This window comes from Sebastes umbrosus, chromosome 15 (assembly GCF_015220745.1).
Source record: "Sebastes umbrosus isolate fSebUmb1 chromosome 15, fSebUmb1.pri, whole genome shotgun sequence".
Classification (NCBI taxonomy): Eukaryota; Metazoa; Chordata; class Actinopteri; order Perciformes; family Sebastidae; genus Sebastes; species Sebastes umbrosus.
The window spans coordinates 17,886,214-17,901,535 of NC_051283.1; the positions used below are offsets into that span (position 1 = coordinate 17,886,214).

General features: G+C 41.3%; 1 protein-coding gene across 6 annotated transcripts in view; it reads right to left on the minus strand.

Moving 5' to 3' along the window:
- Positions 1-478: 478 nt before the first annotated feature.
- runx1t1 (RUNX1 partner transcriptional co-repressor 1) overlaps positions 479-15,322 on the minus strand; it is a 66,825-nt gene continuing 51,981 nt past the window's right edge. For 2 of the 6 annotated variants that reach the window (XM_037795290.1, XM_037795289.1), the window contains 6 exons: positions 11,528-11,790; positions 10,658-10,755; positions 9,939-10,134; positions 8,776-8,844; positions 5,701-5,933; positions 479-4,815 (listed from right to left, as the gene is read on the minus strand). In XM_037795290.1, the coding sequence (XP_037651218.1) occupies positions 4,474-4,815; positions 5,701-5,933; positions 8,776-8,844; positions 9,939-10,134; positions 10,658-10,755; positions 11,528-11,790 (1,201 nt within the window). In that variant the 3' untranslated portion in view covers positions 479-4,473. The remainder of the gene's footprint in view (positions 4,816-5,700; positions 5,934-8,775; positions 8,845-9,938; positions 10,135-10,657; positions 10,756-11,527; positions 11,791-15,322) is intronic. The other 4 variants (XM_037795293.1, XM_037795294.1, XM_037795291.1 and 1 more) reach the window with 4 other exon arrangements.

The following is a 15,322-nucleotide window of genomic DNA, read 5'->3' on the forward strand; positions in this document are numbered from 1 at the left end:
CTGAATATGCCTGTATTCACCCTCTGTCTGAAACGCTCCGTTTTAGCGCATTTCAACAGAATAACAACGGAATTGCGTTGCTAGGAAACAGCTTGGGTCCAGGTTTACATCATGTCAGCTGATGACATTCACATACACTGCAACAGGAAATAAACTGGGACACATTTAGAATATTTATGTTTAAAACTGTGAAATGGTCTAAATATTGTAGATTTGTGACATCACAAATGGACAGAAATCGGCTTGTTTCAAATGCACAGTTTCTGAATGCGGGCTGTGTGTATTTCTCCATGGATTGAGTGTTTTGATACTTTAACAGTATTTATATATCATTTAAACTCGCTTTATAATATAAAAGACATGAAAATCTCACTTTTTACATTATGGGAACTTTAAGTAAAAGTAAAAATATTTTTTAAAAATACTCAAAAAAGTAATCTTGGATACTAATGAAAGAACACAAGTCTAAGTCTCCAAGGCAGGTATTAACATATTTATTACACCGTTAAGAGAACAACAATACCAGAATTATACTGCAAAGTTTCACAGACTGACAGACCATAGTTTACAGCCCAAAAAAAGAATTAAAAAAAAGAAACAAAAAGAAAAAAAAAATCAACAAGAAACCACAGTTCTGACATAGTAGACTGGAAAGCTCTCTAGAGGACACTGACTCCAGGCGATGGAGAGACCGCCCAGCGTCAGCCTACCACTAACCTGTGGTTTTCATGTCTCAATTAAGTATTGCACAACAACTTCAAATCATTTGAGCTCTTTTTTTCACAATAAATTTTCTCAAGAGAACCCCCCCCCCAAAAAACAAAAAAATCCCTCCCACCCCTGAAGTTCAACTCACTCCCCCAGATTAATGCTACGGCCTTCGCTGCTCACTGTCGGCCCCACACATTGCCCCAAATGTTTCTGGATAAGTAGGAAATTTAAATAAAATTTCCTCCTATTGTGAAAAACAGGCATGCCTGAATTTTTAGCCTTTATTTTTTTTCCATTTTAGTATTTTTTACAAGCTTTTGTATATTCCCCCTCTTTTGAATTTACCCCCGCTGACAAGTCGACAAGCGCTTCATAGCGTGTCTTCACAACAGAGAAGAGAAGAGGAGAAAAAGGTGGAGGGGAAAACAGGAGAGAAAAAAAAGAGCGAGAGAGAAACATTTCTTATCTGTGACCCTAGCTTGTATCATCGAAATAGGAATCGACGACACTTTTCTTTAAAATTAGCACAATTTTTTAAAATCTGTTCAAACAATTCACTCTTGATGTACTCTAAAAATGCCACAGGCATAAAGGAACATAACAAAAGTTTTTTTTTTTTTCTCATTTCTATTCATTTATGTTTCATTTATTTATGAGGTCTGCATTGTTACCAAGTAGTGATATGGTTTTGCAGCTGTATGAGCTTCGACTTTGGGTTTTTTATTTTCCTGTTCTCTTGTGCCCATTTGGTTTAGACTAGACCAGTATCAGCGCCGCGACTGATGCTCTTATCGTGCTGTAAGAGGTAGAGTGAGACTTGTTTGCCACCGAGGAAATTTGTAGCAAAACACACATAGAGGAGGGAAGAAAGAAAAAAATAGAGCTTCTCAAAGAATCATTGAGCAATAATGTTTGTCTTTTTTTTCTTTTTTTTTTAACCCAGGTTTTGCCCTGATAGTGATGAACACACATGTCGTTTATTGTATACTTTCAAATACACTAGTGTTAAAACAGCTTGGCTGCTTCTTCACAGCTTCTGAGGAGTCGCTAGTCGGGTGTCAGACACCTTTTTGGATCGTTTAACCCTTTAGAGTCAAGAATGCAGGTGTGTATCTTATTTAAACGAGAAGGGAGAGATGAGGAAGTACAGAGGGAGCAAACAGCCCAGAACCTTTGTGGGCCTCCACTTGTTCCTTGAGGTCAGAATTTGTAACGCGCTTCTGTGTAGCACCAAGGGTGTTTGGGGTGAAGAGCCTTTGTGTGCGTCAGGATAAGTGCTCTCTTACTGCGAATGAGAGGTCTGTTTGATTTACACTGAAGGTTTACAACAAAGCTGCGACTGATTATCTATCCCAACGGCAAAAAAAATGACATACTTTGATATAAATAAATACAAAACTGCAAATGGCATTGGTGTGAAAGCCCAGTCTCACATTCACCTCTTTAAGAATAAAGAACTTAACTGCTTAAAGCTGAAATGGCCACTTTTTATCTGACATTTGTGTAATGAGAAAATGTACAAAACAAGATCCAAAAATATCTGAAAAGTGTCCTTCAAAATGGTCACAGAAGTCATCAGTGTTCATTAGTTATTATTGCTCCAGTTAAAATGTAACACTGTCGTGAAAATGCTCGTTATGTTAAATTCACACCTTCTCATTTCACAATGTAAGATGAGTGCCGTTGGTAAAATAAATGACTTTTATGACACTGAAGTTGTTCCATGAATGTGTGAACAAAACCTGCAGAAATAAATATGTGTGAACAAACCTCTTTTGAAAATCGCTTAAATCAGGATTTTGGTCCTTGGTGTCAGTCTTTGGCTGTTTTTGGTGTTTTTTTTGTTTATCTCTTGTGTTAATACTGTGTGTTACCTGGTGCTTTGCAGTGTTAAAGCTGTCAATCGGAGTCTACACCTCTGCATTTGGAAAGTTAGTTTGTTAGAATATTTTTTTTGTATTTTTTTTACTTTTTTTGGTCGTTTTTTTTCAGTTTTTCTAAAAAATAACAAATATTTAACAAACGTTCAGTAATGTGCATGCACTGTCTGTAACTATTCCAAAAAAAAAAAAAATTGTTATGGCCGCTTTTCATGTTGAGAAGGGGGGAAATAAAAGTGGGTTTGGCGATTTTACATTTTTCCAACACTTTTCTCCCCCCCTTCCCAAAAAATGTGAAAACAGATAATGCTATCACTACATACAAACTGGTTGATGAGTTATGGCTCTATACCGACAACACAAGTATGCTGAAAAGAAGCATGCCGAAATAACCTCTGTGACAGTGCAAATACAATTATGTATGTCCCTTGTACAAAACATTTAGGTTAGCATTCCGCGCAACATGCTCGTTCTCAGAAAAGATCTGGGTCGGACTCAAGTAGCAGCTCTGAGATATAGCTTGTGTCTTTTCTTGAGGACGAAGTAAAACTTATAGAACTACGAGGGATCTACCACTTACACACAGAATAGAAAAGCAGCTTGGAAAAAAAAGAAAGATAACACTTCTTTTTTTTTATCTCTTTTCGCTAAAGAGAGAGAGAGAGAGAGAGAGAGAGAGAGCTATGAAGGAGTTGTGACTGGTTGAAGTACTATGCATTGTCACAATTGTCCAACACATATACAATAAATAACCATTGGTGACACCACAGGACAGAAGTCTTAAAACACCATGACACCTACAGAAAAAAGAATAAGAACATGGAGAAAGATGAAAATGTTTTTTTCAGAGTTGAGACAGGAGGGGAGCAGTCTGGGGCACAGAATGAGTTCTCCATACTGTAAGTTTTCCAGCTCCGAGTGATTCGACGGTCTCGCCGATGACTTCAATTCCTGTTTGAGAGCTTCTGTGACAACAAGCGTGCACGTGTGAATCGTAGTCAGTACATCCTCCACATGTGCAGCGGGCAAAGTTTTGTATCTTGTCCAAGAATTCTTCCTTTTTACATCCTTCGGAGCGACGGGTTTGTATTTCCCAGCCCACTGACCTGGATATTATTACAAGTGAGAGGGAAATAACATTGGTTGAACAGCTGGCTCTGCTTGCAATCTGCTGCACATCTGCCCGTTTTCATGGCTGTCTGTGGGCCAGAGATTCAGTCCATCCCTCTCCCCTCTCTCCAGGCAGCAAACTTGTTTATCCATCCATCCGTCGGTTTGTCTTTCAGGGTATTTAAATATCTTTCTTTACAGAGTATTGATGCCGTCACTCGTTCTGCCAGCTAGTTTGGTAAAATGAGGTTGACTCGTCTCTTGCCCCAGGTACAGGAAGGAAATAAGCGTTAATTCAAGGATGGAAAATAAAAACATTTAAAAAAAAAGGGGAGGTCAGATATACTTGTCTGGAGTTCACGGCTATCTCTGCTCAGTCTCTTTAATTATTTACAGGAAAAAATAAGATAAGCTACAATGACAACAACATTAACAACGACAGGCACGACGACAAACGGACAACAAGAATAGCAAGATAAAAGGATGTCAATATTTAAATTCATTCATTCAGAACAAAGAATATCTTTGTGTTTCTTTAAAGTCATGGCAAGTCAATATGACCTGATTATGGACCTCTTCCTCCTCCTCCTCCTCCTCCTCCTCCTCCCTCCTTCTATATGACTACGCTGCAAGATAGACAGAAGCATTGCCTTCTCTTTCTGTTAGCCACGTTAAGCTTAGTATCTTTGCAAGGCAATGTGGACAGTCATGCTGTTTGTGGGGTCGAGGGCTGGCTGTAAAAGCCCAGGGGGCCTTCGCCTCCGTGAGTCTCTTAGCGCGGTGTGCCATCCAGGGCGGAGGAGGACGGGGTGCTGGGGGTGGAGGAGCGAGGGGTAGCAGCAGGCGGGGTGGCAGCCGGACTCCCAGTCCCGCTGCTCGGGGTGCAGGCGGAGGAGCTGACGGGAGCGGGGGTCTCTGACCCCGGGACGCTCCCCTGCTGCTGGCTGGCCTGCTGCTGCTGCTGCTGCTGCTGCTGCTGCTGGGCCTGGAGGGTCTGACCGCAGACATGGTGGTGCTTCTCCCAGTCCTTATGCTGGCAGAAGGAGCCGCAGTAGCGCGCCGTGTTGCAGCCGCTGCACGTCTCGCTGGCTTTGCGGCCGCAGTTCCAGCAGCTCTGACAGACAGATAGAGACAAAGTTAACTAACACAAAAAATGATTTATAATCCAGACAATTGGTTCTATTATTCACACAAAAAAATAAGCATATGTTAGTGATAACAAAATGCCTCAAATAGAGAAATCAGCGCACCAGTCTGCACATTAACAGCCCTAGTGTCTCCTTTTACAACACTTAAGCTTAAAGCAAACCACAGACAGATCAAAAGCCCATCTCTGATTACACTTAGGGCCTCTTATGTATCTTGGAAACCACAGGGAGAGCGTGTCAGGGCGGCTGCATATCCACAGGAAACAGGAGCACAAGGTTACAAACAGCTTCTGAAAGTTTGTCCTCAGGGGCGCTTCTCTCTCATAAACATCACTCCCGCAATTAATGACAGATGTGAGCCATATTTCCCTCTCACTTAACTGATTAAACGTCAAGGTCTCTAATGGTGATTAGCGAAATGAAAGCTCCTTCCCTTATTTCCTCTCGAGCTGAATTGGTAACACCTTTCTAAACATGCTAGCTACTCTGTCGGAAAGAGAAAGAGGAAGGAGGAGAGCGAGGGTAATAGACTCCTGATTGACCTTGTTTTGCTTTAACTTCTATTTGCAGGAGCACTTTTAAAGCTGTGAATAATCAGCGACCTCTTTGATATTTGAGAGGTAGTATACAATGATTTGCTTTTACTTATACGATACAACAGAAATTTCTTTGTAGGAGAAGATCCTGTCATCTGTGTCATTTGGGAGTCACCAGAACAGCTGGCAACCAAAGTGTAGTCGAAACAAAGAAATACCATAACTACCAAACAAAAGGATGGCGATGACAGTTTTCATGATGCGTTTGAAAGATTGAGGGTAAACATTTTGATGTTTTGAAGTGTATGTTCCTACCTCGCTTGAGTCCTCCTGCTGGTTGATTATAGAGAGCGCATCCTCGGCCGCCTGCCGCTTGGCCTCGGCTACCGTGCGCTCCATCTTGGCCCGCTCGCTGCTGATCATCTCGTGAGCCTTGCGCTCGGCCTCTGACACGGCCTTCTGTAGCTCCGACACGGCCTGTCGCTTCACTTCATTCACGGCCTCTTCTGGAAAGAGTGTGGAGACAGAGGAAGTCAAGCCTCCCGTACCTGCAATGTAGTGTGCATTGTAACATCCTGTCGTTGGGAGGTTATCTTCAATGAGTACACAGATGTTTTTACTTAACAGGTACTATTTCTGAACATAAACATTTAATAACATTTGAAATCTGAAATAACTGAAAAGTTTCATTCGACAGCAAGATTGTGCCATCTGAAAGATTAATGATAAATGACGTTTCATGTGCTAAATCTGAAACACATCTGGAAGACGGAAACCATAACCATAAAACTGATGCTTTCACTCATTTTTATGTGAGGACAAAATCAGAGAAAAGACATGCTTTGTAGTTCTGGAGATGATGAGAATGAATTCAAATGGCAGGGAAATTTTATTTAGCATTTTTGTTATTCCAAGATCAGCTTCATGTAGTAGCCTTGGATACACCAAATACAATTTTTAAATGTGTTAAATATATGATAGTGGCTATATAACACATGACGCATCAATTGCTTTCGTTTTTTCATTAAAAAGAGGACCTATTATCCTTATTTTCAGGTACATACTTGTATTTTCGGTTTCTACTAGAATTTAAAGATCAAAAAACGCTTTACTTTTCTCGTGCCAGATATGCTGCAGCACCTCTTTTAACCCTCTGTCTGAAATGCGCTTCAAAAGCCCAGTCTGCTCTGATTGGTCAGCTGGCCCACTGTTGTCGATTGGTCAATCGAACCAAACTCTTCGGACTCTGCTCCAGCTCCACTCTAACTAGCTCTATTTGAGGGCGTGCCAATCTAGCCACTAGGCAGGTATTATCAAAATGTGTTTCTTGGTGACATCACTACGTTATGGAAGAAAAGGCGGGTCTTCAAGCGAAACGTTTCAGGCAGTTGAGGAGCAGTGTTTCTGTGGGGGAGAATAATATGGACTTTCGGCTTTGTAACTTTGCAGACCTTTTACATAAAAGCACAAAAAAACTATATAACGCATTAAAGGAAAGGGAAAAAGCACAAAAGCATAATAGGTCCCCTTTAAGGCATTTAAGAAGTAAAGGTGTCTGTGGTATGTTTAATCAGTTACAGTAGATCCTCCAATGAGTGACGTTTTAATTTAAAACATTGAAAGGATCTTATTTGACGATGAGTAAACAAAATCTATATTTTTTCTTCTAATTTCAAAAATATCCTCGAGACAACAGCACGAGCCAATTAATCCCAGGTAATCAGTCAGAAAACGTGCGTGTGTGATGGAGCAATGTGTTATTTTATACGTGTTTTGTGTAATGAATAACCTTGCCGCGCGGGTGTTAAGCGGTGGAATTCCAACCGAACGTCAAAGCATAAGGAGGGCTTTTTTGTTTGCTCCCATCAAGCCTGTAACTTGACTAATTGTGTATGCAAATCAGGCAATTTATATTTAAATTATGCATTTCCATTGTGATCCCAGAGGCCCATGTGGCGAGGGGAAGTGGGAAGCCGGTAGGACACCGTGCAAGGTGCTTGAATATTTATCACCAACTGTAAACATTTTGCCCGTTTCAAACAGATGCATTCACCGCCTGCACTTTCTCCATTGTGTTAAAAAATCCTATTTTGCAATCCTCCCTGGGTCACATTTAAATCAGCCTCTCCTCAGCCAGAATATATGCGACTGAAGTGAGAAGGAGAAGAATGCAGGGAGAATGGAAAATAGCGGGCACCGTTTATCCGACAGACAAAAGATAAATACAGCTTTATGTCTGACAAATGTGCTTCACTTTACTTCACTCCCTTTGTACACATTACACTTGTATTACAATTGTAAAATCTGTTTTCAATATCAGACAGAATGTGTGCTTTTCTAAAGACGTTTTCTCTCCATTGTGATTGAGCTAAATTTTCAAACCAGGGTGGTTTTGTCTTTAACCTACTGTGCTGCCTGAAGTCATGGAAATTGCCCCGGTGCCGTGTGATATATGCCTTGTGCATGGAATTGTGATTACACACCAAATGCCTTGGATGGAAGATCGATCAAAGCTGGCGAGGGGAGGAGAGTACCGGAGAGCAGGCAGAGTCCCGATGGTGATACTCAATTCAATTTAAATGCATATTACTTGTTCTGAGTATCTCACACATCATGCTCGGTCAAGCAAGGGGACAATTTCTTTTCTCCAAGGGGTTGAAAAAGCAGATATACTGTATCACTGACGGTGAATACAAAGTGGACTCCTCGAGCATCGAACGCTCGGTGGAAAATTCTTTCAGTTTTTCAGGACGGCGATAATGGTGATTGCAGCTGCGCTCATGATCTGTTTAAAGAATGCTGTTTGTGTACGCTAAAACATTTAATGGCGACTAATGAAAGCTGTTAAAGCGACAAATTAGTTTCAATACTTGATCTTAACCGGCTCTACAAATTTCCCTCTACAATTTTTACAACCCTTTCGTTAAATAGAATAGCTACGATGTCTAACGGGATTACAGAAGTACCAAAAGCAAGAAGATACCAAGTCTTACTAAGTAGTACTTTCAACAGCAGAACCACCGGACCAGCTGTTAAAGCTACTTGTGTCCCTGATTTGACTGGTGCAATAAAATCATTTTACGACCTGACATCATTTTTGGAGTGTGCAGAGTGTGGTGGCGAAACTCTTATTTTTTCTTACTGTATCAAATATAAATGATTTTCTAAGCGCAGTTTGACACACTAATTCAAGTCTACCAGGGGAGGAGACTGCGGACAGCGGACTACATTAGGATGAGAGGGCGTTTAAAGGAGCGCCTCTCATCCGCTTCCAGAGTTATCTCGATGAAAAAGATGGACTTGATTTCTACAAAGACAAAATGTCTTAAAAAATTGCCGATGGATAAAGAGAAAGAGAGAGAAAGTGTGTATGTGTGAAGTACTGCTCACCAGCTTTCTTCCAGATCTCTTCAGGGACGTAGCCAGACACGGGCCGGTGCAGCAGCTCCCTGTGAATTTCTGGGGAGACACAGCCATGATAATCAGAGATCAACCAATGTGTTGCATGACACAGCACAAAAGATTGTAGAACGAACTTGTTGGTTACCCTGATGTTTCCTTCAAGGTTTAAGAAATAAATCAAAACATCGAGTTTATTTGTCACTGATACAATAAACTAGTGAGATGCAGTTGACAGGGATATATACAACTACCTGTCATCAGTATAATCATTATAATATATATAGATGCTATGGCCTAGTGGCAGCATTTACAGACTTAACAGTAGAGGACCTAGAGTTGAGCCCTGGGGAACTCCTCATTAACTATCAGCCTTTCTTGACATAAAACTGCAGCAGAAAATTAAAAAAAATAAAAATCATCACTTTCATGTAGGACGCAAACCAGCTAAGTAACAATGGGAGATTTCAGATCAGCTAATAATAATTAATTATAGGGCTTCTTTAATAGAAAATTGCAGATTTAAGAGACAGATTGCAAGAAAGTGTTTACATACATTATTTACACCTCATAAAATGTGGTGGGAAGAGGATCGAGAGAGCTGGTGGAATCAATATAGCATGCTTATTATAATATATAAACACATAAAGAAAGACTAAAGTTAGTAGAAATACCAGTGGAGACATGTGTTCCTACAATGAAATGGAAACATTGCAATGTATCCTTGTAACTTCTGTACGGAAGTTAACTGACAAAAACGACTTAGTTAGGTTTAGGAAAGGATCGTGGTTTGGGTTAAAATAACTATGGAAGTGACGCAACTTAAGTATGGAAGTTATGTGACAAATAAATCAATGGTAATAAATCATCCAGTGTTTTTTGACCCACTGATCCACCCCGAGCTCCTCCCTATGTGGCGTTTGCCGCTCTTTATACCTCCTGGTCCACAATTATGTGGATTACATACAAATTGATTTTGTGGGATATATATGAATTACAGTGCATTACTTTTCGTATCTATGAATGATGTATGAGAACAGCCTTAACTTTGACATAACTCATTAAACTTACCGGAACATAAATATACTAGTTGCCTTGCCACTGTGTCCTTTAATACCTCTCTAATACAATGCATAGTATGTGTGATCCCCCACCTGGTGTTGCATTTTCTTGTGCTGCCGGGCTCTGCTGCCTCGACTGCCCACTAGCGGCGCCCTTCTTCAGCTCTTCGGCGTCGCTGTATCGTCGGATCCAGTAGTTGAGCTCCTCGCGGTCGGCCTCCTGGCACCGCCGCAGTACTGTCAGCGAGCGCCTCGTCTTCTCCACCATGTCCATGATACAGTTCAGCAGCTGGGGGGTGGGGGGTGACAGGGAGCGGACAAGGCGCTGAGTTTACAAATAGAGATGGAGGGATTGATTTAAATTCAGCAAGGCGGCAGACGGGGTTGTGAATTAAAGCCGACATCCATGATGTTATTCTAGTTGTGTGTCTCATTATCATAATAACCTGAATCACAGAGTTTGGTATGCTGATATTTTGGAGACACACTCTCACCCTTGAAGGGTCAAACCTCTCTATTTGACATCTTACTTTATCACTTCAGTCAGTAACATCTTTGTGTTCACATTAAAATAAATACATTTCACTGCATATCAACAACTGTGAGCTGAAACAGCATCACAAATGTGATACTGGATAAATTTCAAGTAGTTTGAACGTAGGGCCGAATGCCACCAAATCCTACACACTGTACCTTTAACGGTGTAACAAAGACTTACAGTACAATGTGATGTATACCAATTTAATAAGACTGAAATTAGGATTTAGATAATCTCTGTTACTTAAGGTATAGTAATAAAAAAATGTTATTACTTTTCTTACATGGTCAAGGTGCTTCCACTCCTCAGCCCACTCTCTGTCTGTCAGCCTGTGGTCAATCACTTCCTCCTGCCTTGTCCCTGTATGCATACCTGTAAGAAAGAAAGAAAAGACAGATAGAAAGATAAACAAAGGGCCAGTCATTATGACACAGAGGATAAATGCAATGTTACTCCATCACTCCCGTCCTTCATTTGGTCCCTAGTTGAAACTCTCTCTTCATCCATTTCCTTCCTCACTCCCCCCTTTTCTTTGCCGTCTCCAAATCTCTCCCCCGCCCCGAGGGCAGGACTCAAATGACTGAGCTTCTCGTCCAATAAACATCCATCACAAGGCGAGACATGGTAAATGTCTCTCCTATTTTTAGGACGGAGCCAACGTCGCCATTACAGCTTCATCAAGGCTCGGTCTACGCAGAAAAAAATGGCTCTAATGCGACGACACTGTGTCTAAATGTGCTTCTGTTGTGCGCTCATACATCTCTCAGTGCATTACTTCAGTCAGCCATCAGGTTGCGGCGGCCTCAGAGGCAGCAGGACGGCCTTGTGGTCAGAGAGACAGTTTGTCAGTCTGCTGTACTGACACGCACCCACCAGGCTGAAGTGGACGCTGAGTGATTATCAGTATTATTAAAACAGATCTCTGTGGTATATAAAGAACTGAGAAGCCTGATGTAAAAATGATGTAATTGGTGTAACTGTTTACTTTTGTACATAAAATCCTCTTTATGATTCTCTTGGTTCTACTACAAAGTAAAAGCTTTGACTGTGTGCCATGTAGTGGCATTGGCTACTGTCTCATAAATCAAAATGTATGCACACACACACACTTATAGGCGCCCTCCGCCCTCCACCGTGTCCTCACCAATCGGCCTGGCTCTGTCCCGGACCTCCCGATGATTGGACGCGGGGTGTCTGTAGTTGTCGCGGTAGTGATGGGCGATGGCCATGTCATCCAGCCTGTAGTGCTGCGGAGGGATCGGGCCCGGGTGGGGCAGGCCGTTGGGTTGGTAGGAGAGCCCATTGGACGGGCTGAAGCGCTGGGCGGGGCTTATGGTGCAGGGCCGCTTGCTGGGGTGAACATCCGGGTGCAGGGCGCCATCTCGCTCGAAGCCGTTCTCTTTGGTTCTGGGTGGAGAAAGAAAGAGACCCATTTTGGGTATTTAATTGTCTTCCAGTGGATGTTTTTTTTACTCTTTTGGAAGAATCCTGATATTTCAACATACTGGCAAAACGTCTCGCTCGATCCAAGTAAAATAAGACTGGATATGAGACCAAATATGGCTGAAACTTTTGCTGTTGTTACCAGACTTGAACACATTCTTATTACAGTAAAAGCCTGGCAAATAACAAAAGACCTCAATGAATAAGTAGAAAAAGGAAAGGGAAATAAAAGAAGGAAAGCAGTGTGATGATAATATCACATCTATTTTGTAAAAATAGGTGTGATAAAGTTATTACATACAAAAGCCAAACTTGAAACACATCATCACAACAACTCTTCCGCCCCTTTGTGCCGTACTAAAGGCTTGAGTTGACCTGCTAACAGACAAAAGAACTGCAGTGAGCGGCAGTTTTTTTTAATTCTTTCATGGAAAACATGTCCATTCATACGTACGCACACATACACAACCCAAGTGTGCACTCACAAATTACACACACGTACATACTCACTAAGGTAGCTTCCAAGGGATCAGGTGAAATTTTGTGAGGCTGCTTCCGAAGATTAATGTGGCCAGGTGTGTTTGTGTGTGCGCCGGCTTGCACTTGTGTGTGTGTTCTCAGTGATGTCAGTTCACAGTTAAATCTTGCCAACCTCCCCCCACTATCTGCAGTCCTCCACTTTCCTCCCTCTCTCTCCTCTTCCTCCCCATCTCTCTCTCCGATGAACAGATTGAACTTCTTAATGAGCTGTTTTTATGGGCTCCTAATGCTCATCCACAGCTCTCCATATGCTCTTTCCCTCCATCCGTCCGTCTCTCGCTGCCTCCCTCGACTCATCCATCCATTCTTCTCCCCCCTCCTCCCCCACCCCCCAACCACACTCTTATCTCCCCAGCCTTCCTGCTGCAACAATGTTTATATCTACAGGCACTGGAGGACACACATGCACACACGCTCACAGTCACCTATACAATGCATTGGTGTGTGCACACATTATTCACCTACACATGGGCCCAATATGTACATGCTAATGCCGTGACATTTATAAGAATACTTTTATTTATTTATTTTGTTCACATAAAAAAGTGATACTTTATAGTGAATGACACAAACGTCTGGACCCCTGCTCTATCATGATGAACACCATAGACTGTATAGAAAGATGGATGACATGACAGTTCTCCAAAAGTGAAGCCAAAACATCTGGATCGCCCCCTGGTGGCTGGCTGCAGTATAGGTCATAAGTCCTGACCGCACCATGTTAGCGGATGGAAGATATGCCAAACTAAAAAGTCAAATACATTTTTCTGAAAGATAGTTTCTGTAATTTTAGGTAGTTCTTATCACACTGATGTACTGTATGTTCAAGTGTTCATTTTTCTGATAAGTTTGGTTTTAATTAGTTTTTTGATGCTATTAAAAAGGGGGTGAGACGTCATGATTGACAGCTGTGATTGACAGCTCTGAGAGAAGTAGTCACGCAGCTGGAGTCTTGGGAATTGTACGAGAGAGATGTAAGTTTAACTTTCCATAGCCGTCTGTGTAATAGAACATTTGTCTATTTGATCATAAATGTAGTTATAGAGATATCATGGTTAGTTGTTGTGCCTTTACCAAACAGCTACCGTGGTAGCGCAGACTCTGGTTCCAAATCCATCTATATATAAATTCTATGATAATCATAAACACACATCAAGATTTAAGAAATAGGTTTCACATTGTCTCTATGTTTAAGTGATGAACAGCATCTCATAATGAGCAACATTCATATACAGAAAGTAGAAATTCGCAAACAGTGATTGAGACTTTTTTACTGATGAAAGACCCATGCCTTCACTTGAGTATGGCAGTTATGAGAGAAAGGGCTTTTATTTGTACATGTAAATTCCCTTGTTTAATAAGTACATTTTAGGTTGTATTTTAGAAAAAAGCCTCCCTGTTTTTTCTTTATCTGCTCCCCTTTGTTGTTACACAAATTAAACAGTTCCCCTATTTCACATTAAAAACTTCTCAGTGGGGCGTAATTCCTTCACGTGCCTAGAAGACTTTTATTGTGAAACATCTGCAATAAGTTGACGAAAGCGGAATGGATCAGAATTAAACAATTAGTGAGTGAGAAAAGCATTTCTCTAAAAAAAGAGAAATTCAAAGCAATAGTTGTATGTCGTTGATGGAATTAATGCAGTGAAAATATGCTGAATTATAATTTACATGCGAGCCATTATAGTACTGAACCAGTCATTTTGCACTCCCAGCTGTTATCTAAACATCGACTTTGTTAGATAATTACGGTACATGTATGTTTTTTTTCTCATATGCATATTGTACTGCGATATTCTTGGTCAGGTTCCTGCAGACCAATCGTATTAATCAGGATGCATTGACGTCGCATTGTTGTCTGTAATTAAGGATTCCCGTTCAAATTCCAATATTCCGACGCAGGGCTCCACTAAGCGGCAACGCAGAGCAGAGGTAAGCAGAAACCAGAGGTGCTTAGCCAGCCGTATTGGTGCTGGAGCCTCATCTGTAAGTGTTATCAGCCCATCTCCCTAGGCACACACACACACAAACACGTACAGAGGTGCACATGCATGAACCGTAGTCACGCCTTCACACTGCATAGAGAATCACGCACACACACACACACACACATTCACACAAACAGACCACATGTTTTCACTGAATACAGATGCCTACTTACCTTTTCTCTCTCTCCATATATTCTCTCTCTCACACACATTTACACGCACACCTTTTCCCCTCAGCCCGCTCCCCTATGCACCAGACGGCCTGCAAATATGCAGGTATTACAGAAAAAGTCTGCCTATCCGACTGTTGGGGGAAAAGAGAGGTGAGAATTATTAATATCGCTTTTGGCATTTTTTGTCCCTCAGCAAATATAAAAAGTACATTTTCCTATCCCCTGCCTGCATTAAAAATTTCAGACCCCCGGAGAATTACTCTTTATTTCAAAAGACCGTGCACACATTGTACTCGGAGCATAAACTCACAACAATGCACAAATGTTCACAAACTTCTGTTCAAGAAGTTAAAAATGCTTATTAATGTTTAATGAAAGAATATTTGTATGGGTCTATGCATAGTTAACTGCATCTATTAAAGTTATTATTTCGATTAGTGAAATCCCTTTATAAAGCCATTTTTGGGAGAAATGCTTACCAATACATAGCTTCTGATGCAAATTTATTTCAACGCCACTAATTTCTTTAAAGCATGTCGTACTAGCTTGTGGCAAAGGAGGCTAAATAACGCTCCGAACTAATTTTAGTGAGGAAAAACTGGCATGGCCATTTTCAAAGTGGTCCCTAGACCTCTGACCTCAAAATATGTGAATGAAAAATGGGTTCTATGGGTACCCACGAGTCTCCCCTTTACAGACATGCCCACTTTATGATAATCACATGCAGTTTGGGGCAAGTCATAGTCAAGTCAGCACACTGACACACTGACAGCTGTTGTTGCCTGTTGGGCTGCA